This window comes from Topomyia yanbarensis, chromosome 1 (genome assembly GCF_030247195.1).
Source record: "Topomyia yanbarensis strain Yona2022 chromosome 1, ASM3024719v1, whole genome shotgun sequence".
Lineage (NCBI taxonomy): Eukaryota > Metazoa > Arthropoda > Insecta > Diptera > Culicidae > Topomyia > Topomyia yanbarensis.
The window spans coordinates 187,325,996-187,351,467 of record NC_080670.1 but is presented as its reverse complement, the minus strand read 5'-3'; the positions used below and the strand labels follow the sequence as shown (position 1 = coordinate 187,351,467).

General features: G+C 42.1%; 2 protein-coding genes across 6 annotated transcripts; one reads left to right on the top strand and one right to left on the bottom strand.

Moving 5' to 3' along the window:
• The first annotated feature begins 8,437 nt into the window (after positions 1 to 8,437).
• Positions 8,438 to 10,592, top strand: LOC131684526 (negative elongation factor D-like). Its single transcript, XM_058967489.1, has 4 exons — positions 8,438 to 8,648; positions 8,721 to 9,445; positions 9,507 to 9,867; positions 9,929 to 10,592. Exons 1-4 carry the CDS (start codon positions 8,574 to 8,576, stop codon positions 10,529 to 10,531), a joined length of 1,764 nt encoding a protein of 587 aa, XP_058823472.1. The 5' UTR covers positions 8,438 to 8,573; the 3' UTR covers positions 10,532 to 10,592.
• A 52-nt stretch (positions 10,593 to 10,644) lies between these two features.
• On the bottom strand, positions 10,645 to 25,033 carry LOC131684532 (trimeric intracellular cation channel type 1B.1-like). 5 transcript variants are annotated; one of them, XM_058967520.1, is made up of 5 exons: positions 24,926 to 25,033; positions 24,690 to 24,791; positions 11,743 to 12,186; positions 11,519 to 11,685; positions 10,645 to 11,448 (listed from the first exon to the last, which is right to left on the bottom strand). In XM_058967520.1, the coding sequence occupies exons 3-5, from the start codon at positions 12,124 to 12,126 to the stop codon at positions 11,172 to 11,174; spliced, it is 828 nt and encodes a 275-aa protein (XP_058823503.1). In that variant the 5' UTR covers positions 12,127 to 12,186; positions 24,690 to 24,791; positions 24,926 to 25,033; the 3' UTR covers positions 10,645 to 11,171. The 5 variants fall into 5 exon arrangements, with proteins under 5 accessions (XP_058823503.1, XP_058823513.1, XP_058823487.1 ...); XM_058967530.1 differs by lacking the exon at positions 24,926 to 25,033 and having other exon boundaries at positions 24,690 to 24,812; XM_058967504.1 differs by lacking the exons at positions 24,690 to 24,791; positions 24,926 to 25,033 and adding an exon at positions 23,603 to 23,751.
• Positions 25,034 to 25,472: the final 439 nt, after the last annotated feature.

Sequence of the window (25,472 nt, the reverse complement as noted above, 5' to 3'; positions counted from 1 at the left end):
TGTGACCTGATTAATCCACGGACTTCGCTGAAAGAAACAAATTAAAAGGGGTTTCTTCAATACCTATAATATCCGGCTCAAATCCGTACACAGCATCAGACCACTTGGCACCACATGTATTCTCATTCAACGAGAAATATGATTGACTGATAGCCCGGTTGCGTTACTCCGGAACACGCTGAAAATGTGTCCCATTTGCATAAACATGTCTATGAATTGCTGCTTTCGGTGCGCCCCAACTTCATCAAAATAATTTGTCGCACATCTGTCGCTGGCACTTGGAACACGACAAAAATCCTAACATATTTAACCCCCCGAAGTGTGCGGAAACCGAATGGTCGTGCCTGAAGGTGAGACCAGACCAACAGAAACAGCACGATGCCGAAGGATGTCAACCTTTGTTCTTTTGCGTTTTCTTAGCAGCTGCTCTAAACACCATCACCATGACTGACTTCAAGCACATTTTGTCAACAGTTCCAACTTGCGAGTATCGGTATTTGTGTTGTGTGGTTGTGTGAGCACGACAAATGAACTCCCCTCGAGTGATATGAATGACAGGCGACAGATTTGAATACTTAATAATTGAGGGTGTGATATATTTACTTTGGACTGAATATTTCAGTTTGGAATACTAATGTAAGTAGGCTAGGAAATAAGAAAATCTGTTTTAGTTAGAGCTTTTTTCTTCCGTGCAGCAGACTGCACGCTATTTGATTGTGGCAAATGATACCGGAACCGCATGGCGAATGTTCGAGGAGAGAATTATGATGAATCGTTTTGGTGGCACCAGGCACCACGTCGTCTTGTGCCATTTTTTTCCCCGGTTTGTTACCACTTGCCGTCATCCGTTCCGTAGAAAGGGATTCTTTTCCAACCCGATTCCGGGATATTTCCCTTCTGGCAACTCTGTCATGTGTAGGATTTTGCTGCCATCCATTAATCCCTTCGAGATTCTTGATTGAACTTTTGATCGAGATGATTTCGTGACTTGTTAGCACAATAAGAGATTATACCATCAATTCCGCTGGGCAGCGTGCTATTGTAGGCCATGGTATTTACATTTGCGAAAGCGATGAAATGTTAGACTGTTGTTGTATGATAATAATAATGGTCACTGTGTACATTTTACTACAATACAATCATGATTATCTGGTTGGATCACAACTTCTGTCCAACTAACGAAATTGATTCGCTAGTTTTCAACGACTGATAGATGTCAAGAACTGGCCAAAGATGATGCTTTAGTAGTGAAAGCGTCTGATCACATCTCGAAATCTTGTCATTTTTATTACAGTCGTGATTCGCTGGTTGGACACTTCAACTGGACCGCTTTTTAGTTGGACCTTCGCTGGTTGGACCATTGTCCAACTAAAAAGCATCTGAACGCCAAAATCTCATGTCAAATTTACTTTGACAATCAATCTGACAATATGTAGAGACGTGAACAGATGCATTTACACAGCCACCCGGTCAAACCATTCGGAATTTGATTCGAAATCCTGAATGGAGTCAGTATGGATTCCAAATCAAATGCAACAACCGATTCAGAGTCGGAATCGGTTGTTGCATTTGATTTGGAATCCATAATGACTCCCCACTGAGACGTCCAAAAAATTGTTTCAAAATCGTTCAACACGAGTCCAACGATGGACGTTTGTTGAACGGTTGTTGAAGACTGACATAAATCTAGCAGAGCAGTCTCCCAGTGAGCAAATTTTCTGGCAGAGACCGCTCTGCTAGATTTCTGTAAGGCTTGGTTTGGCAGCCCTGTCAGATTTCTGCGCGTATCCTGTCGGGTTAGTTGAGCTAGGGCGAACTCAGTTTCGCTCGCGTTTTCTGGCAAATTTTGACAGGAACCGAGCTGAACCCTGGCATAACTCGGACATAAACTGTGCAAAGATCCTGGCAATTCCTACCTGGTAGAATTTAGCACGAATCGAGCAAAACATGTAACAAAGATGTGGCAGGAAGCGTGCAGAGATCTTGTCCGTACATTTCTGGCTCGATTCAGGATAAAAGTGTGCAGCATCGGTTGATTTAACCGCTTCTGTCAGAAACGGTTGTTGCATTTGAGCGAATTCGTTGCCAGAATTCTCGCACAAATCGCGCAAAATGCTCGCAGAAACTCTGCCAGCATCAATTTCGCTTTGCTCAACTTTTGCTAACTTTCTGCTGGCCACGCTGACCGGGCTCTGCCAGAAAATTTGCTCATTGGGTTGGACCGACTGGTAGATATTAAAAATTCTCCAAAGGATATACCAGTAGTGTAAGTGCATCTGTTTACATCTTCTATTATTGTCAGTTGGATTGTAAAAGTGAATTTGGCATATTCTGATATTCAGTTGCTTTTTAGTAAGACAATGATCAAGTTGGTCTAAAAAGTGGTCCAGTTAAAAAGTGACCAACCGGCAAATCATGACTATAGAAGAGTAGGAATTGACACCAAAAAAAAAAAACAAGACAAATCACAGCGGCACAGACAAACATTTCATTTTAACTGCGAATTTCACAGAAAACAAAGCAATTTTAATGGCACGTAACAATTATAGACACTTTACCAATGCCAAAAAGTTATTCAAATATTTGCTTGCAAATGCTTTACATTCGAGGGCGCTTCACATCACAACCTCCAGAATCAGGGGAAAGGCGCGGTAGATTGTTTTTACTAAACGTCACGCGGAAAACATTTTTTTAATCGCCGCATTCGATTTCGTGACGTGACGAAATTTTTTATTTAATTTTCCCGCCCGCCTGCGGAAGCTGAACCAGCGTTGGAGATTCGGTTGGGATGGCGAGATAGACCTGTTGCTCCCTATACCATCACCACCATGCCGTACATTATTCGGCAGCAGCCGCTCGCTGTCGAATGTGTAGATAAAGTTTTTAATTTGCTATGATGTTTCGTAAAGGGATCCGACGTTACTGCTACGGCTGGGCGGAAAAGTTCACCATCGTTTGAGTTGAGTAGATCAAAAATTTCATCGTTTAGCACGCTTAAGGAACACGGTCTTTTCAACATTAAAAATGATTAACTCTACTATGTGGGGTAGAGTGGGACATAGTTATATGAAAAAAAAAAATTTCGCTCCGAGTAACTTTTTGGGTCCCATTTAGCTCCCAGAACAACTCAGTAAATTTTTAGTTCGATCGGTGAAACTATATTTTTGCGCCCACGGTTTAAAGTTTACATGGGATTTTGTATGGGGTAAACATCTTTTGCAAATTAATTCTTCCAAGAGTCGTCCGTTACCTCCTAAAAATAAATATATGTCTGATTTTTATAGGGAATTTGTCAAGAAAACAAAGTCTAGAAGACTACGGAACGATCTGATGTTTGTGGAAAATGTTATTAAGCAAAAACCGATTGATGCCCTGAATGTTAATGAAAATTTTACTTATCTTAGCATCACTGCTGCTGACGATCGAATTATATTCAAAATCTTTAATTTTCTCTTATTATGTACAAAAGTAGACTTAATTTATCCCTCAAAACTCTGGAGAAGTGACCAAACAGTATAGATAAATGATTTAGACACATTAAGAGAAGTTCAAAACAAAATTACATATAATTGGGCAACCTACAACAGTGGTGCTAGAAAAAATGAATATTTTATCAATCTTCAGAACATCAATTGGTTTCAGCTTAATAATTTTTTTCTCAAGCGTCAGATCGTTTCGTAGTTTTCGAAACTTTGTTTCTTTGTCAAATTTCCTACAAAAGCCACATAACGGTTTATTTTTAGGAAGCAATGGGCGACTCCTGGAGGAATTATTTTGTAAAAGTTCATTTTCCCATATAAAATCCCATGTAAACTTTAAACAGTGGGCGCAAAAATATAGTTTCAGGGATCAAGCTAAGAATTTGCACAGATGTTCTAGGACCCAAATGGTACCCAAAAAGTTGCTCGGAGCTGGAATCTATTTTTTGTCCCACCCTAATGTGGGGTCATGTGTCGTTCTTAAATGAAAAAGTTTCCTGCGTAACAAAACCATCAAAGGACGTATTTAACGTATCTGTATTGAATTTACTCAGATTTAAGAACCGGTTTCGGAACGGTTTGACTGGATGGCTAACAATTAGGTAATACGTGGTAATACTTTCGTGAAAATATTAAAGAGATTGCGCTGCGTTAACGTGAATTAAAATTAATGGGAAATATATTAAAACTTTTGATTTTGGAGAAACTATAATATTGTGGTTGTAAAATAGATGCACATTTCATGCAGAAAAAAATATGGGAACAGTTTGTAGAAGATTATCACAGAGAACAGACATCCATAATCGTACAAATATATTAATAAAACGTGTGTAAACATTTGAGTTACTATACTATAAAACACTAGCGCCGCCAGACTTTCTTATCCCAACCAGGGATGCGAATGGTACCGGCACAGAGAACAGACATACATGATCGAACAAAAATATTTAAAAAACGTGTGTAAACATTTGAATTAATATATGATAAACACTAACGCCACCACACCAACCTATCCCAACTATCCGTCAAATCCATTCCGGAACCGGTTCGAAATCCTAAATTGATTTAGTATAGAATCTTGCTCAAAGAAAACAACCGATTTGGACTCTATCGGTTCATGCATTTGAGCTGGAATTCATGCTGGAAGTCGGAACCGGTTCCGGACTAGTTTGACTGCCCACTGAGACGTCCAAAAATTTGTTTCAAAATCGTTCAACACGGGTCCAATGATGGACGTTCGTTGAACGGTTATTTGGACGTTGTCCAAATTGGTCCACCGAACGTCATCGGACGATTTTGAAACCAACCGTTCTTAGAGGGTGCCCTCTAAGAACGGTTGGTTTCAAAATCGTCCAATGAAGGACGTTCGTTGGACCAATTTGGACAACGTCCAAATAACCGTTCAACGAACGTCCATCGTTGGACCCGTGTTGAACGATATTGAAACAATTTTTTGGACGTCTCAGTGGGTGGGTAGAGGAATAACCGCTGTCAATTCTGTCGAACTCAGCCACAAAAAACATGACGACAGTAGCGCACCCGGTTTGGATATCCCAACTACCTTCGAAACCGTTAGAGATTTTTACAAAAGTTGAATGCTGAAGATGGACGTCTGTTCTTGTCAGAGATGCCAGATTTGCAGACAAGTCTGCAAATTCGCAGACTTTTAATTTAAGCTGCAGATTTATTAGATGACGCAGATATTTGCAGATTTTTTTAGTTTGGTCACAGAGAACAGACGTCCATCTTCAGCATTCAACTTGTGTAAAATCTCTAACGGTTTCGAAGGTAGTTGGGATATCCAAAACCAGGTGCGCTACTGTCGTCATGTTTTTTGTGGCTGAGTTCGACAGAATTGATAGCGGTTACTCCTCTACCCAGTCAAACTAGTCCGGAACCGGTTCGGACTTCCAGCATGGATTCCAGCTAAAATGCATCAACCGATAGTCAGAATCGGTTGTTTTCTTTGAGCAAGATTCCAAACTGAATCCATTCAGGATTTCGAACCGGTTCCGGAATCGATTTGCCGGATAGTTGGGATAGGTTGGTGTGGCGGCGCTAGTGTTTATCGTATATTAATTCAAATATTTACACACATTTTTTAAATATTTTTGTTCGATCATGGATGTCTGTTCTCTGTGGTTTGGTTGCAGATATTTGCAGATTTTTTAGTTTGGTTGCAGATATTTACAGATTTTTGAATATAAAGGCTTTTGGTTACACTAGCTTTCCTGGCATTTGTTCTTCCCAGACTAAAATTATTATTGCAGACATTTGAAAAAAGTACCTGGCATCTCTGGTTCTTGTAGCGTATACGTTTAAATTCTGTACAAGACCTAAGAGTAAGCATGAATCTAGCGTTAGCAATAGTGTAGACAGTCTTTGCAATTAATGTCTTCACCGGCTGACTGTAATCGCCAATCACTAAGCCCCCCGTATGACAACAAGTCAATGTCACGTCCGTTCAGGGGAAACGAAAATGTTGCCAACACCACCACATAAATGCGAGCAAACCAGAGCAGAACGGAAACAGCAGAATTCTACTGGGACTGTGCTGGTGACAAGGCACTAAGCAGACGTCACATTCCGCCTCGAGGATCGGCCGCATTTTCATCCAGTCGAGGAAAAAACTCGAGCAAACGCGAAGTTGGCCGAGTATTTTGGCAATTAGCGTTGCAGAAAATTCGATTCTCCGCGAGAAGTAGGCAGCGAAGAAACAACCTATCGATCTCGGTTTCAATCGGCGACGGAACCACACGGAAAACGTCGGGACAACCTATAGCAGTAGGCTCCATTCCAAGAAGCATTCAGACGACGGCGAAAGTCAATTCTAGCGTGGATCGAACAAAAATCGGTGAAGAAATCGAACATTCCCGTAAGGAACGCACGACAAGCAGGACATCAGGTCAAGTTCGGGTTCGATCTCGTAAGACAGCACTATTTTCGGAAGAAGGAAGAGGCTACTGCACAAGATTGATTTGCGCTTTCCGTGCGCAGAGTTAATTGCGAAGAGGAAATATCCAATAAAACGGAACAATGAAACTAGGATCGTCCAGGTGAAGGACGTGGCCGGTAGGACGAATTCTTGAAGCTCTCCGAAGTCGGAAGTTCGCAGCAAAAAACCTTCGAGTGGGAAGGTTTTTTTTCTTTAATTGCCAGACTCAGCGGAAACTGCGAAGGAGTGATTTTCTTCTGCTACACGCAGTGCACCCTACGAGGCAACGGTTTTGTCTGCTAAACAGAACGGAGACAGTGACGAAGGGAGGTTCTCCAGCTGGAGTGAAAGCCATCACGGAGTGACTGAGAAACACAACAGTGTCAGTTGCACCACTGGAAGATCGCCGTTGAAGTTTTCCTTCGAAGAGTCACGGTGTCGGTATTCGTCAAGGAGGTGGAAATGTTACGGAGGACCGAAAGGTCACAATGGCACAGGAAGGCTATGCAAGTCAGGGAAATAGAAGGATGGGCCCATCATACGTGAGTAGTAGTAGCTAGGAAGTTAAAACATCAATGGTTAAGCAGGAGGGTGTTGAATAAATGTAATAAGTGCAGATTTGGGTTCATGTTTTGTTGGTTGCGTTCAATTGCGAGTTTCGGCCTGTAGACCGGGTACCCAAAGCATCCCAGCTTAGGGGGAGTAAACCGAACATTCTCTGTGATTTTGGGTTTACGATCGAACTGAGTCTCAGTCCACTTCACATACACCTTAATGCAGTCAATGGCTTCTGCTTTGCTCTTCAACAGGTAAGTCACAGTAAATCTGCTAAAATCTATTATGTTCATCACGTACCTGTTACCATTCGGCGTTACATTCCTCATCGGCCCACAGAGGTGCGTGTGAACGATGTCCAGAATCTGCATCGACTTGCGTTCCGTAACAGGCGGGAAAGGCAATCGAACCGATGCTCTCGCTGCAGATTCTCTAATCTTCAAGCAATATACACCACCATACCGACATCCCGTCGTAACAACGGTACTACTTGGGTTTACAACCCAACAACCATCACTGTTGAACGCAACCCGGTAAAAAAAATGCGGACGAACATAGTCAGGCGATTTAAACAGTTTGACGTTTGACTCAATTCGCCTGTGCTAATTGCCCCTAGGAGCACATGCAATTTGCGAATGCGATTTAAAGGCAATTTCAATACTTAGACAAATTTTCTGGCGGCTGAAATGGACTTGGTTGTTTTTTGCTTTTTTCAAACATGGCGGTTCATGTTTGGCTTAAGCTTAAAATTGTTTTTTTTTTAATAATTGACGTGTTCTCGCTTGTATTTTGTTTGTTTAGTGCACTTCATTTAGCCAACGAATGTGGGAAATTGTGAAATCGTGTGGAAGTATATAAACTCATTCTTCAATTTCGTAACTGGAATCAAGCTCGAAGCAAGTCCTGGCACATATTTCACATAATTAATTGAAATCGTTATCACTTTTTCTTCGTAATCGACACCAAAAAATGACGCCACTAGCTTCGCCCATTATTTGGGTCTTCTTTCCGTCAGCCAGTGTGATCCAACCAAATTTTTTGTTTACTTTTTGGCTCGCTTTTTGGGAATTTGCATGAGAAACTCCCCTTGGCCACCCTCTAAGAACGGTTGGTTTCAAAATCGTCCAATGAAGGACGTTCGTTGGACCAACGTTGAAGGACGTCCAAATAATCGTTCAACAGACGTCCTTTGTTGGACCCGTGTTGAACGATTTTGAAACAATTTTTTGGACGTCTCAGTGGGCATGGACTAACAGAAATCTGGCAGTACGAATTCTTCCATCGTACTGGCAGATTTATGGATTTGGAATGGCTAAACAAAACTAAATAAATTTAATTAGTAAATAAATAGAAGTTAAATTCCTGCTGGGATTGGCTCATTACCAGGCCTTTAATTTATTGCCACTCATAATTTAGTCGAACTAAATAAGTGTGTATTTTACGCTATCCCACTTTTATCCGACGTCCTTGAACTAATTTTGACAACTCGTCCAAAATAATATACGACGCGCTTATGATTTCATTTGGCTAGTTTCTGTGCTGTTTTATATTTTTACATATAATTTAAAACAATTTACATTTATAGTATAAATATAGTGTAAAATATGAGCGCAATGGGTGAGGAGTTCGAGGAAGAAAGTTGGATGAACCGCGGTGGTAACCAGCACGGCGAAGAGGAGGTAAACATGAGCACTTGCTTGTAGTATGTATCTGGTATTTATTTTGTTCATTCATTTATCATTCCCAATCAGGCCGATGGACACGACGAACCGCTGGAAAACCCTCAAGAGGTTCTCACCGAATGTCTGGGAAAGTTTGCCACCTCTGACTACATTATGGAGCCAGGAATCTTCGCTCAGCTTAAAAGATACTTTCAAGCGGGCGGAACACCGGAACAGGTCATCAACCAACTATCGGCAAACTATACGGCCGTGGCTCAGATGGCAAATCTTCTCGCCGAGTGGCTCATTTTAGCTGGTGTACGCGTTACCGATGTTCAGGCGATGGTCGAAAACCACCTGAAGGATATGATCCTCAAAACGTTCGATCCGAAGAAAGCGGACAAAATTTTCACCGAGGAAGGTGAGACCCCCGGATGGTTAACGGAAATGATCGAGCATCACACGTGGCGGTCACTGATTTATCGGTTAGCCGAAGAGTACCCGGATTGTCTGATGTTGAACTTTACCATCAAGTTGATTTCGGACGCTGGCTTTCAGAGTGAAATCACGTCGATTTCCACAGCTGCCCAGCAGATTGAGGTGTTTTCGAGGGTACTGAAAACGTCGATTGCCAAATTTTTGAACCACCCGGAAGACTGGCAGAATGCGATACACGAGTGTGCCAAAATGGTTTGCCACGGACAGCATACCTACGTTTACAGTCAGGTGTTGATTCAGGTGCTGTCGCAGGAACCGAAGGGAGGGTTCATTATGAAACGGTTGGCGCAGGAAATTACGAAATATGCACTGAAAAAGTTTGTTTTATAATTGAAATCATTTATTGGGTTATTGCTAAATTTGTTTGTTTTATTACAGCAATCACAACGTTACCCCCATTACAATGGCTCTGAACGGGTCGGCCCGGCATCCGCAAGCTTGCGAAGCTCTAACTTCTATGCTGACTAGAAACGCATTGAATCCGGCCGACATTACGGTTCTTTACCGTAACTACTCATCGCCGGAGCCACCACCAATCGATCTCATTCGCAATCCGCAATTTCTAGACCTGTTGGTTGATTCACTTTTCAAAGTTGGAGTGAAGATCAATCAGGAGCACAAGTCGAAGTATATCTATCTGCTGGCGTATGCGGCTAGTGTTTGTGAAACGGCTGGGAAAAAGGGACAGCCAAAAGGACAACGTACCACCAACAAGGACGAGCTGAAAGCAACTATTCAAGTAACTGTTTAGAATAGAACGTCGATAAAATCCGTTGTTAACGTTTTTCTTTTACTCGTAGGCTGTCGAAAAAGTGCACGCCATATGCAACGTGAACCGCGGATCCACGGAACTAATCGCTGAAATTTCCACACTGTACAACTGCATTCGCTTTCCGGTGGTCGGTGTGGGTGTGATTCGATGGGTGGAAAATACCGTTACTGAACCCTCCTATTTCAAACTGTGCACTGAAAGTTGTCCGCTGCATCTGGCCCTTCTGGACGAGGTCGCCTGTGTTCATTCGTCGTTGCACGACCAGATCCTTCGCCTGTTGATCCAACTGTTTGAATCCAAGCAGGACGAGCTGGAGATTCTGGTTCAACTTGAAATGAAGAAAATGTTGCTGGATCGTATGGTAAATCTGCTAGCCAGAGGGTGCGTCGTGCCAGTTGTGAAGTACATCCGGCAGTGCTGTACCCGTGGCGATACAGATATATCGCTGATTAGATACTTTGTGACCGAAGTGCTGGAGACTATCACGCACCCGTACTCGCCGGAGTTTGTGCAGCTATTTTTGCCAATGGTGGAGAACGAAGAAATCACCGGTTCGATGAGAGGTGAAGGCGATAACGATCCGGTTTCGGAGTTCATTGTTCACTGTAAGGCCCATTACACGACGATCTAGACCAGTGAAGTGAACAGTAAATCTACGTGGTTAAGTAATGAATTTTACGATGAACATAAAATATTGAATTATGAATTCCGAATGCATTTAGGTTAAAATTGAACATTCAACTGTCTGGATTGAATCATTTGTATATTTCACTCGCATTTTGTTTGTAGTTTGAGTCATTTTTGCGTCTTACCTAATACTAATTTACTTGTTCTCAAATTTAAAAATGGTCTCAAAGTTCACCTAAATATTGCCACTCGAATTGCTAATTTGTTCGAGATAAAGGACAACCGAATCTCACCCACTGTGATTTGATTGTGCTTTTGTCTTCCCTTCCATGTTGACTTTTTCTGCGTTGAAAATCAGGTTACTCTTATGAAGTATGATAGTTAAAAGCTGCCTCAAGTCGTTCGTCCATGTCTTCCTTCTCATCAATCTCACTTTGTCACTTCTATCGAATTTGGTATCATCTGACTAGAATGCATCATTCTATTTGTTCTTATATCTAAATTGTTGCGTAGTTGTGTCGAAAGTGCATCGATCTGTGCTTTGAACGTTAAAATAAATCGCGAAAAAAGGCGCATCTAAGCTAAATAAAGTTTTTCAAAAGAAAATTGCCCGATATTCAAACCCCCCCTCCCAAGTTGTGCGTTTAATTAGATTTCTTAGCGTCCTTCGATTCTTCCTTGGCTTGTCCGCGACCTAGGATCTTAGCCAAACTATCCCAGATGCCACCGAAGAACAGTGCACAGCTCAGGTTTTCGAAGGGTACGAACGGATCGTGAATACCCAGTAGCAACGACGACAGCTTGAAGTACACAAGGAAAATGACAATGCCAAAGTAGACCAGGGCGTGCGGTGCTGAGATCAGGTCGGTCTTTTTGTCCAGAACGAAGATGATGGATGCAATGAGCGAGGCTTTCGTGTAGCTAAAATACAGTAAGAAGAGTATATGTTAAAACGGACTCTTTCAAAATTGGTCAGGGTAAAAATACTAACAAACTAGGCTGCAGGAATTCCATAGCGGTTGGAGTCCATACACCACGAATCAATCGCTCGAGCAGCTTGGTGAAGCCAGCTCCATTGCCCTTCAGTGTGCCGATGATGATCATGATGATAAAAGCATTCGGGTACAACTTCGCAGCATGTGTCACGCCATCATGTATCTGATAAGGAAAAGATATAAATTTTGAACAATGCAAAACTGGAACATCGCCACATACCTTCTTTGCACGATAGATTTCTTTCATGGCACTGGCTACCAGTTTAACTGGTAGGAACTTGGCCACCTTGTATCCAACGTCGAAGGGAGTGTAGAAAACGATATACCAACAAGCGGTAGCCACCAGCAGCTGTGGGGTGTTCTTCAACGGCGCTAAGATTGGCTCGCCGAGCAACCCATTGGCGACCATACCACCCGCGAAAACGACCAGCATCGTCGATAGCCAGCAGGCGAGCGGGTGCTTACGGGAGAATGCTTGCGCCCCTGCTCCAAGATCCTCCTTTACCGACAGCGCACACAGTAGGCTGTGCGCGATATCAAAGTACGGGAACATTTTCAGCTTTATCACCTGATTGGCGATATCCAGGAATGCTTCCGGATCCATTTTGGGTGTCGGTGTGTTGGCCGGTTCGGGTCAAAAAACTCCTCGCGCGCAGGAACTTATCTGTGGAAGATTTGATTGCTTATATTTATTGGAAACTTTTTTCAATAGTTACATTTTTTTATAAAAAGAAAGGTGGGAACATCAGATAGGGGCCGGGGGCGCCGCGGAACGTAACGTGTCTTTTTTTCTTTCCGTTCGTCACCGTAATGTGACAGGCTAAGGTCAGGGATGGCCCATCTCGAGGTGTACACTGCCGTGATCCGCATAACAGTCCCATTTGCTATGGGTTTCCTATGCAGGTGGGACTGTTATGCGTATCACGGCAGTACAGGTGTCTACATTTTTTTCAACGTCTGCGTCGGCTGTTACTTTTTTCGGGCAAATCTCTTATCTTTGGTGAGCATGTGGCCAGAACGCATTTTGCTTAGATTTTTATTCTCCCTTGCGTTATGTGCTTGAACCATGTCGTCTTGAGTGGTTGGGGTTTAATGGTTTTATATCAGAGTCTTTGCGAAGCAAATTGGCATGTTCCGAGTGAGTTATTGCTGTCTTCCGAGACATCACTTGGAACATGCCTGTTGCCTAGTTCATACAAGACGTATGACATTTTGGATTTAGGATTGAGCGTCTAACTAGTGCTAATTTTGTTGCTAGTTTAGATTTACCAGCTAATTGGCACTAAGATGGTGCTAGTTACTGATGAGGAGAATCCGAAACGCCAAAAACTAATTTTAAGTTAGGTATTGTGCCCTCCTGCACGAAAAAAACAACTATACTTTTTGCATAGCGTACATTGTTACTCCGCATTCTGGTCTGTTTCGTATTAGTCCCGTTTCCCAGTGTTGCTGGATTCGAGTAGCTTTATCTTCTTACTAGTACCTTCAGTAACGGCAGCTTCTTGCTGGCTTTTTCACAAGTGTCTCATCTTCCTATCGATACTGTAGTATTTGTGATTGTTGAGCTCGATTCTGAGATAGAGATTAAAAAGAACTGGCGACAGTGGGCATCCTGCGGCAAACCTTCATTGACTGTGGTCGAAATTTTTCCTTGTTCCGTCCTTAGGACCAGGGTTCTCTCCTTCAGGTTACTGTATATTCATGTAATTAGTTTTCCAGGAATCTTTTGTTTCACCATAGCATTTCCGTTTTGATCGAGTCGAACGCTTTCAAGGCATATAGGAACACTACCAGACATTCAAGATTTTGTTTCTTCGCTTCTGTGACTTTGTTTACTACAAAGTTTATGCATGTGGTTACCGAGCAGTTGTTTCTGAACCCGAACGTGGTTTCCGACATTAGCTGGTTGATTTCTGGAACTGAGACTAGCCTGTCCTTCACTGCAGAATTTATCAACTTCAAATTGACGCACGCTCATAAGAGCAACTGGCTTCTTTGGATTCGGGCAGGGAAGGGTAACTCCGTGTTTAGGGATCGGTTTGATTTCAGTTATTCGCCATCTTTCCGGAATTTTCTCCCCTTCGACAGCATTTCGACTACGTTTTTGAGAATCTCCATATCTTTTAGCACAAACTCAAAATCCTACTACATATTTTCTTTTTGTCTGAACTACTGGGCGGATTAAGGGGTAACATACCTTTTTGTGAGAAAAATATCAAGAAAAATTGAATTTACGTAAAGGCATAAAGCAATGATTTCATTAAATCAAATTTATAGTATTTTGGTCGATGAAAAAAATAAATGGAAACAAATGATGCGCGATATTCTTCAGAAGATGTAATTCTACAAATTGATCCTCGTCAACCAAAGGACCTCGATTGCGATCACCGAGCGGGAAAGTACCTGTTCGTCTCGGCAGTTTACCAAATCGAAAGCAGTTATCGCCACTGCGCGGACGATAGAAAAGTTTCACGTGCATTAAGGCAATCCTTCCTCTCATAATGTTCCTAAAACTAAATTTTTACACAACTATCCTGGGCATTACATTATGCTGTGTCCTAATAAACGGGTTTAACGATTAAACAATGAATAAATAAAACTTTATTCGACTCTTTCAAACACTATTTATTCTTAATCATATGATTCCTAATGCGATCCATATCAACACAGAACTGGAGTTTATGTTGGTTTCCCCAAGTCAGGCAAAACATGATTACGTTACAAAATTATGAAGTCCGTTAAAAAACTTCACGCGCCGTTCGACCAGAGCATGTATTGCTCCCACATCCTGTTGATCCAAGTATTACTCCCGCATCCTGGTACAGGTTGAAACATCCCCCGTGGCAACAAACCTGTTTGTACAGCAGCAGTATTGCTACGAGAAGACCTCAAGAATCGAATCCGAGTGCCTTTGCCTTCAACGCTACATTTTCTAACTTGCCGTGAAAGTTCTACAGAAATATTTTCCAATTGAAGTTGGTCGAAACGAAGTGCTCACATTCCGGATGGAATTCCGTATGTAGATTAAATTTCTTTGTGATCCTTAGAATGTTTGTTCAAATTCTGGAAGAAGGGAAAAATAGTAAGATTGGTTTGCAGATTAATATAATTGTTGGTTTACCTGCTGTTCCGTAAGTATTCTTCTACGTCATATGCAATCAGATCGGTTCCGGATGAAATTATTTTGAAGCGGATTGCGATTTTTTTTTCAATTTAACATTGTCAACAATAAAAAAACAACACTCATAAATTCACCGCACACTGAGAATAAGTTCGAATATAAGTTCGAAAGTTGTTGAATGTATAGGTGTATAAAATTATAATTAGTTTATAATTTTACAAAAACATTATATTTTTATAATAATTTATAATTTATTGAAAGTGTCACGCCCCTTGATTTTGGTAGTATATTTTTCAGTGAAATAAACTAGCATAAGTCGTAATCAGCTGATGGGTAGCTTTCCTTGGGGACACTCCGGGAATTCTGTGCTTTAGCTGTTATAGTGGGCATTGAAGTCCGCTCCCTAAGCAGTCCCGATTCGCTGGTTCGGCTACGGTTCTGTCCAACTAACGAATTTTATTCACTAGTTGGACCTATTGTGCCTTGCAGGATAATCGCTCGTTATGCGATTATATGAAAGCTCAATTGAGATAGGCGCATGACAGCCGCCTATATAAATTCATAGGCAGCTTTTTCCTTGAAGCTCTCGAAAAGCACACAGCTGGCAGAAAAATAAAGCTCCATTGAAATCTCCTTGCGGAGCAACTGCGGCTATATTTGATGCGCCTTTCAGACACCCGCAATGTGAGATTTTATTATAAGCGCGACAATACTTACAGATGTCAGAAACTCCCCAGAGCGGATGTTAATAGTGTAGATACACATCACTGTTCACATCTCTAATTATTGTTGGATTGATTGTCCAAGTAAATTTGACATGAGATTTTGGCATTAAGATGTTCTTTAGTTGGACAATGGTCCAACTAGCGGACTGCCCATGATCGCAAACTAGTCCCATAAAAATAGGAAATCCCACAGAAAACGGGACAAATATGCGATCATGGGTAGCGGAGGCCCAACGGAAAAGCGGTGGTTAAAAATGTCCAACCAGCGAATTACGACTGTACTAACTCCCCTTCTAACTGCTCCAACTATTAGAATAATTTTCTCAGATCTTCGTCAGATTGGTTATTTAGGCAATCCATTAGACGTTTGTTTAACAATTCAGCGGTGGGTTCTGTCAACATGTCTGCTCCAGCGAACAGAAAAACTCGTCTGACAAGCATCTTTCGTTAGTCCGATTCGTTTGATGTTGGACCGAATCAACGATATTGTCGGACGTCGCACCCCTCGGATTAACGATCAGAAACGTCTCATGGATTGCCTAATAGTGCATGCTGGCATTCACTATTCAATTCGGGATTTTCGATTGATTGACACCGGTGTAGTGGATTGCACTTTCCAGCAGAAGTGTCAATGGAACATATCCAGTTTTCTGCACTTCTGCTAGAAAGTGCAAAAACGGTACAGTTTCAGTCCACTCCACTACACCGGTGTCAATCTTAAAGCTTTGGATGTTGTGTCGCAGAATTGCGATTTTATTGGTAATTTTTATTTGTCTGGTCTATTTTATGTTCTCCTTGTTGACAATCCAGGATGTGGTCGACTATTTCGTTGATCTTTCCGAAAATGTACACAATAAGCTGGTCTGTTTCTAAAGCGTTCGTTACACTCTGTATTCGACTCGACTAACTGCTTCATTCCTCAACTTCATTAATGGTTTAAGCCACGCCTTTGAATTCAGCTGTCTGATTAGATCTTCTTGTACTCCTGCTAGTAATGTTTCCACTGCTATTGTGTTGTATACCTGCTCTTCATTGTTTGCCGGTAGGTGAACCCAGCCGTTCCAGCTGCGATTTGCTTTTATTCCTCTTTGGGTTCTGTTACCGGATCTCTTCACTACCAGTCTTGCTTTCTGTGCTTCGATGTCTTCCATTCTAGGGAATTCCTCTTATGACACTATGTCCAGTAGCGAATACCCGTTGGTCCGCTCCGGGCAGTGCGTTTCTGCTTCGACATAGGTCATCCGCTGCGTTTTCATTGTGCTGAGAATGTTTTCCCTCCGTTTGTGTTCCTTGCATTGTCCGTCGTTTTTTACCGCAGTTTACTTCTTGCAAGGGTTCTCTTCTGCATGATCCTCCGAGCATTTTTCACATTTGTTTATTCCTCTGCAGACCTTCTGCGAGTGCCTAAACCTCCAGGAGTTCTGGCGCTGTTGTACAGGAAACACATACAGCTCCACTCTCAATAGAGTCCGAAATTTTTCCGCCTTTGACGGTGACCTAGATGTTGTTTGTCGGTATCAGCTGTACTCCTGTTTCCAACGGGGCTCGGCGCCTAATTTTTGCGGCTAAGCTGTTCTGAATTTCCTCTTCGTCGTGCTCCTTGGGGACCCTTTTGACGAAGCAAAACGTTTGCGATATCGAAGCTGGTGTTTCATGTTGTATTTATCGAATTGTATTTTTTCCAACAGCGGATATATTTCCTTCCCCTCTAGAAGGATCTTGAGCCGCGATCGCCCTAGTTTGACGATGTCCTTTTGCTTAGTGAAGCTTTCTTGGGTCAGTATTTTTCCGACTACGAACGAATGGTTGGGTATCTCCCTCTCGAAGGCGAGTGGTTCGTTCAAGAAACGCCACTTCGGATAGCGTCTGCAGATTCGTCGTCGTACGATTTGCTCCAGCGTTTTCCTCCCAAACTGAGGTGTTGTTTGATATCCGTTTGCTCGTCACGACATCCGTTTGGTAGTCTGTCACGCTGTTAGAAGACAAATCAAAACTCGTCGAAGAACTTCGACCGAAGGAATATGAGTTTTTGGAACAGAACGAGATCATACAGCGGCAGTTAAAAGCAGACGAGCGCCAGTTGGATGAAAAATAAAAGCTCGCCAAAAAGGAGCGGAACCTACGTGACCTCAAACTGAAAAAAGAGCTGGCACTAAAAATGATGCAGCAACATATATGAAAGGAATCCTTCAAAAGGCCACAGAAAATCATCCGTCAACGGGTACAAAGGAGGAGAAGAGGTAGTTCAGTTACGGATATGGGAAGCAGGGTGCAACATTTGTTGATTTCCCCATGTAGAGGATTATTCATAAAGTCCAAAAGCATCTACACTCTCAAAGCACTCGTGTCGCCTTAAACGACTTCATCCTGCCGCACCGACAAAAAAAAATTCTCCAGCATCGCACCGACTGAAACCGTTCCGCAGCTGCAAAAATTACCGTACCTTTCGGAAGACCGGATCATATTGTTCGATAGCTGATGAATAAAATTCGGCACGTTCCGTTGGAAATGCTGACCAATTTAGGCCACTCGATTCAGAACTTGGTGGAGCTGACCAAAAAAGTCACCTGTCAAATCCGACACTAATGAAGGATTTCGGGCGAAGCTAACAGGGTCAATGTGACCGGACTTCTAATATAAATACAAGAGCCAACCAATTTGCGGCCTACATTCCGTTGCCGGCAAGTTTCCTTCGAGCTTCTTGAACTGGGGAGCACTCCAAGAAACAAAAAACGGAAGCCCAAAGAAACCGATGTCGTTTACACTCACTCCCACGAGTGAACTACCTCCGCGGAAACTAGGGGAGCTTCTAACAATTTCAATGTTAGTAAGCCGTGCGAGGCATGTGGTCGTATGGGTCATCGAGTGGCGGACTGTCACCAATTTAAAGGGCGCAAGTTTGGACAAACGATGGAAATGGCTCAGAAAAAAAGAATTTTGCAGAACCTGCCTCAATAATCATAGAAAATTACCATATAGATCATGGAACACATGGGCGTAGCAGCTAGTTACATGTTTTGTGGTGACCTCAAGTGGTCACTCATTCGCATCGTGCCTGTCGTCCTATCAAGCGACAACAACCGTCTGAGCACTTTCACATTCATCGACCAGGGCTCGAAGGTTAGTCGCAACCACTCACGTTTCAATGAACCGGAAATGTGAGGCGGATCGAGTCGAATTCGGAACGTGTGCAGATTGATCTGGGATGAGGCACTCAGTACAATTAACTGCCTGATCCTGCCATCCTAAACACTTTCCCTATTTACATGGTCTTTCGTAGCAGGACTGTGAGCTGGTTCAGCCTAAGCTAACGATAGACCTAGTTGTTTTCCCCTGACGTTGAGAGGAGGACCTAGTGATTCAATCGGGGCAAAATGGCGGCTGCGATGGAGCATTTATGGATGCATACCGGATCTGACTCAGATCGGGAACTGAACTCCGCGATTTCTTCACCTTAGATAAAACTGTTTGTGTGAGGTTCCTGAGTTCGATGATGACAAGCGTGCACGGCAGTTGCTAGTTAAGTCAGTACAGCGCAATTGGTCAATATGGTCTTGTCAATTTTGGTCTTGTCAAACTGCCAATTACTGAGCTTCACCTCGGATCTACCTATTAGAACACTTAGGGACACTTTTTACTTCGAAAAAAACCGGTTAAATTAACTATGAACGAACCGAAAGAAAACTTATGGCAACAGAAAGGCCCACTACGTCATTTGTTTGTGCTTTTCTTCTTCATATCCTCTTGTTTTTTCGGCTTCATCAAAGAAAAATGACAACCGCACTCACACACAGAAAAAAAATGTGTACACCTGTATCCGTCTTGCAATTACGTGAAAACCCAAGATGATACCAGAAAAGGTATAGGCACTCGTAAAGCGAGAGTTTTGGTTCTACGATTAGCAAGATCGACATTGCGTGAATGCTACTTCATTTTGCCAAAAAAAATGCAATTATTAAAAACGAAATTAATTCAAACGTAAAGTTTTGAATACAGAAACTAGTGCTTTCAGCCTTTTTGAGGTTCTCAAGGTGTTTGCCACCAATAATATTATTGTACACACATGCATACACCTTATGCAGATTATCTTGAATCTGTTTTGCGTCTGTCAAATCTGCGACTCTTCTTATTCTTATACAAATACGGTTTTCTTCCCTTTGAGGCAGACCCTCGTATGAAACAGCCCGGAACAGTGCATTCGGTGAGTATCTCAACCAAGTCCAATGCAACCTGCGAAATAATCCCTCGACATTAAGGAAGTTTATAAATAGCAGAAAACGCTCCGGGGGTATTCCAGAAAATGTTTATCTGCGAGACAAATGTTCACAGTCCGCAGCCGTGTCGGTGGATCTTTTTGCAGATCACTTCCGAGATGTATTTACCAGCCCTCCTGTCTACCCATCGCACGACTACCTTAAAACATTGCCATACTATAATATCAGCCTCCCCCGCCCTAACGTAAACGATGCCGACGTTCTTTGATGAGCTTTGTCCAGCGTTGATCCGTTGAAAGGGCCAGGTCCGGATTGCTTGCCGCCTTTGTTCATAAAACATTGTGCCCGAGCGCTTTCTGTACCAGTAAGCATCATTTTCAAGCGCTCGATCACGGAAAATGTTTTCCCTAGTGTGTGGAAAGAAGCTGCTATAGTTCCTATCCATAAGGCAGGAAACACGCATAATATTGAAAACTGTAGAGAGATCTCGCTTCTGAATTGTCTGGCCAAAGCTCTGGAAAAGATTGTTTACAATGCGATGTACGCTGCATCTTCGCACATAATTGATGAACGTCAGCACGGCTTTGTAAAGAAACGCTCGGCCACTTCGAACTTGATGACGTACACAAGTTTTCTAGTTCCAGCCATCGAGATGCGCCAGCAAGTTGATGCAATATATTTTGATTTCGCTAAAACATTCGACAAGGTGCCGCACAACATTGCGTTTATGAAATTACAGCGACTAGAATTTCCTCCGTGGATAACCAGATGGCTACAATCTTACCTTTCTGAACGATCCGCTTTCGTTAGAATCGACACCACATACGCAAGCGTATTTGAAACGCCAACCGGTGTCCCTCAAGAAAGTCACCTAGGGCCATTTATCTTTATATTATTCATGAAAGAGTCCCTGCACCCGCATAAAGTCTGGAAATCTGCTCTACGCTGATGATATGAAAATGTTTCGCTCAATTGGACTCGATTTAGCTGTGCTCCAAGCGGATATAGTCAATATTGAAGAGTGATGCTCGCCGAAGGGAATGCAGATCAACGTCGTTAAATGTAAGGTGATATGTTTCGGGCACTCGACAACTCTAAGGGTATATTCTTCAAGCGTGTGTCATCGAAAGCGCGGAATCTATCCATGACCTGAGGGTGTTATTTGACAGAAAACTTCGCTTTACCGACCACATCACAGCGACAACGGCTAAAGCTTTTGCAACATTGGGTTTTTTTTGAAACGAAACACTGCTCATTTCGGGGATTTCTACGGTCTGAAATCTATATACTGCGTACTGGTCCGGAGCATTTTGGAGTACGCTGTACAAGTATGGGCGCCGTACAACGCCGTACAAAGCAATCTATTGGAGCGTGTTCAAAGAAGCTTTGAACGGTTTGCTTTAAGAAAACTGCCATGGTACGACCCTATCCGTCTGCCACCGTATAATGATAGATGTATGCTGCTAAATTTACCAACGCTTGAGTCACGTCGTACCTTCTTGCAAAGAATGTTCACTTTCGATATGTTGTAGAGCAACATTGACTGTCCCGATATTCTTCAAGGATTAATTTGTTTGTTTCTCCTCGTGTTATAAGAAACCGACCGCTTTCATGGATTCCCAGGCACCGTGCATCATACGGCCAGAATAATCCGGTAGATAGATGGTGCCGCAAATTTAACGAAACTTCCGAATTCTTTGACTATCATATTACTAAATCTAATTATAAGTTGGGATTATAAACTTTTAACACAATAAGTCATTTACACTTAATCTGTACGATTTCTGACGAAGATCGAATAAATAAATATAATTTGACTACGTGGAAGTTCATCCCACCAGCAACACCGCACATGGGGTGTGTGTGTGGGAGAGATTCGTTTGCTCTGTTAAGGTACTGACTGAGACAGTACTGAACGGCCCTTATCGACCAGACGACAAGCTACTCGAATTGTTTCTACTCTAAGCGGAATCAATGATAAACTCCAAGCCACTTACTTATACCGCGTTAGAGTATGCAGACCAAGAAGCGTTGATGACAAACTATTTTTGTTGGGAAAATCATCCCACAGGAAACTCCTTCTAACAGAATCGGTGGACTGTCGTACAAGCTGGAAATTAGCGAAATTTATCACCGACAAGTTCTGGCGCAGGTGACTGAAAGAATACCTCCCAGCTATAACACGCAGATGCAAGTTCTGCGACGTTAAGAATAGTACTCTGATATGCTATGCTATTCAGCGTCATAAGAATCAGCTTTGTCGGAAAACCAGATATAAACATTATCATTATTGGCCGCAGTTCATTTCGTTTCACTGAATCGCACACCGGCTTGACATCCACAAACAGATGGTGAGTCCGCAAGCTGTATTACCGGAATGTATTCAGAATTTGTCACAAGGTAAACACCTGGTCCGTAGCTGCTATTCGCCGAAAAATGTTCAACCAACGCCAGCATTTTGGATCTTTATGCCTCGGCAATTATTGAACAAATTCTGAAGGCTTGCGGTTGTCTTAAAAAGTGAAGATCAATGAAGACATCTAAAACGAATATTATTTTCAAACAAAATAATAAGTGGAAGAAAATGCTGAAAATGGTAATTACTGTTTTATTAATAGGTAAAAGCTAACCGTTGGTAAAAGACAACGGATCTTATGACGAAGTGACGCTTACGAGACGCACGCAAAATATAAGCTAGAACACCAAAGGCACCAACCACATAATTTAAACTTAATCATCGCACTAACACAACAGCATAAGACTATAATGCGAGGCGGAGAAAATGTCAGAGAACTCACCCACGTGGTGTTAGGGCCTTACCATATTAACTTCGAGTTAAAATTCAGAACCACAAAATAATTTTCTCGTTGGTCTCTGTCCACGATGAGTGCTAGTCAGCCACGTCACATCGGCATCTCAGCCTTAGACATCGAGCCCCCGACAGTTGGACTAGAACAACCACCATATCTTCCCTTCCGTAAACGGGACCAGAACATGTTCAACTCAAAAAACTTGAACGACCTAGGTTGGGATTGAATCTAAGCCACTAAGAATAGAGGCAGAGCCAAGATTAGAAGATAAGATTTGAAAACTAACAAAAATTAAGGTGTGTGGAATAGGATTGACCAACAATTCGGACAAACCGGCCCAGAACTGAAAAACTAGAAAATACAGTATATACGTCGAGTGTCACCTAACGCTCAAACAGATTACCCCATTACCGACGAAGCGGTAAGGCTTAGTCCAAAATTCGATGTACGTTAAATATAAATTAATGAGTCACGTGGTTTTGAGCACCTATCCAACCATTGATTGCTGTATGTATGAAGTAAAGTTTTGAAATCATTTTAAATTGGATCTGACGCTTCGTCTAAGACACAGTATTCTAAACGTGGCTTCAAAATAGTTGGCAGTTGTACACACAAGCTTTAGGAAGCAGCACATTTCCCCTTTGCACCATAACACAGTCATCATCAACCGAGACAGGTCTGACAGAGACAGTTTGCTGTACGATCACCTCATGAATGTGAATAAAAAAATAACACAAACATCTAGACGGAAAATTGACCGTGAAAATGATTTCACCTCACACTTGACTTTCGTGATTGTTTCGTAGTAAAGCCACAATTTACTGACCCCTGCTCAGTGTGCGGGCTCGCCAACTGAGGGGGGCAATTATTGATCACGCAAACACATTTTCAAAAACTCCAATCAAAAATGCAGGGGCTAAATGGTTTCCCTTTCATTGAGCAGATGATATACGCACTCTTGAAATACACACACACACACGATTATCCCGGGTGGTCTAAACTTATTCAGCTGGCCGGGGATACCACCAGAATGCTGTGACGTTCCGCACACGTCCACACTGCCCGAACTCCAGGGGCGAAAAGAGCTGAAAACTATTGCGGGATCCTCGATCACGGTCCCGCTCCCCTGTCTCAGCTAGAACATTTTTTTTGTTCCTACTAGCTACTTTACCAAACTGCTGTGGCAACCGAGTAAAAATTAGAAACGTACTTCTCTGGATATGCGAGAAAAAGCCTCTTGGGAAGGAGAAAAACTTTCCTGCTACCGCCTGCTAGACGAATTTTCCTTACACTGTCCGTCACCACGCATACGAACGCACACCGCGAGCACCGTAGCCCGGCGACGGTGTCTTCTGGGGGTGCTATATTTAGAATTGTACGGATGAAGAGGTTACCGCCTGCAAAGATAGCTCCTACTCGTCGTGTATACTGCACCGAGAACTTCGTTTGATATTTACACATGATCGTTTGGAGGGAGAGCGTCCGAGGTACGCTCGCGAGAAGGTATAAAATCTCTGGGAAGATCAATTCGCTCAATCTTATATGTTGTTTGATCTTGTGTAACATGGTGTTTTTGTTACACTACCACTTGAGAACTTAGTGACCATTTGATTTTTTTATTCTTGTTTAACATAGCGTACATTACATTATAAATTTTGGTAATGAGGTGCTCGTTCACAAACTGTGACCTTTCAACCCTATTGTCCACTAATTTGACCATCATTTTTATAAGATATAAGCACCGTAAAAAAATATGTGATTGGCTTTAAACAAGTAAGTTGTGCTACTAGGTTCATCCGGACACGATAGTCCTTAGTAAAGACAGAAATTGTACTGAACTAGCATAAATACAAACTATGTGTAAAAAGTTATTGACGGTTGCAACACACTTGATCATCATGACACTCATCAGACGTTTTTCTAGCGTTCTTCGTATGTAGTTCAATATTCTGACGCTCTAAAAACACTTGATGCTTGTTTTGGTGATCATACTTGCTGGGCAGTGTTTAATAGCAGAGCTGTTCTCACGTGATGCCGTTACATGTTCAGGGTGCTATAAATGGTTACCTAACACATTTGACCGGATTCCACAAGGATGCTGGTTATAGTTCTGCATCTGAGGCGATTTTATCGCACAAGTCATTCTCATAGGTTTTTAAAATTGATTCTTGGGATTTCTTGTTTAGAATACCAGCTTGGAAGTATTAACCCTTCTCGTATGTAACTCTGTACCTGAATTGCGCTCATTTCTACCGTAACCTCTTGATTAAACGGTTTAAATAAGTAAAAATACTTACCAAAGCCGTTTAGGCCGGTTTGTGCGATGTTGTATAAAAAAGGTTCCCTCTAACAGCCAAATCCTTTTACGATCGAAAATTTACTGATCATCTGGGTTGGTGCTGATTGATGGAAAACAACCGTGTTTTAATATTATGTAGCATGTATGTATTCTGTACTTATAAGTAAATATAATGATCAGTTTAATATAAAATAACGAAACAGATTTTAATAGATCATGGGGATGTTTACTTACCTCACATAAAAAATAAACAGTGACAAAGTGAAACACATGCTATCGAATGCTCCACCAACCCCGCAAACATAAACGAGTGGAGCAGTGAGCATGCGTTGAACCTAGAGCATAAAAGGGCCAAACGTGTTAGTTTTAAATAATTTTTTACACTGAACTCAACTATACCATGCAACTAAAATATTTTTGTGCATTTCTCGACAAACATAGACTTATCTAGCTGTGTTGATATTGTGCCGTTTTGTCGTTTGAACCTCTTAGGTTTGAACTGGGAGAAAAACAAATCGTTTGCACGGCGAATTGGGAGGAAAACAAACTGCTTCTGGCCTTAAGGGGAGAGCGGTGGTATACACTGAACGCATAAATCATTTAAAGTCTATCTGAAAACACAAATAGTTATTTTCCAAGTAGGTTTTTACTTGACTTCTATCATTGGAACAATAACATACATTTTATGCGAAATACCAATGAAAGTTGTTCGTTTTTGTTACTAGATTTTACGTGAAATGCCAATGAAGGTTATTGATTGCAGTAGTAAAACCCGTGTGAT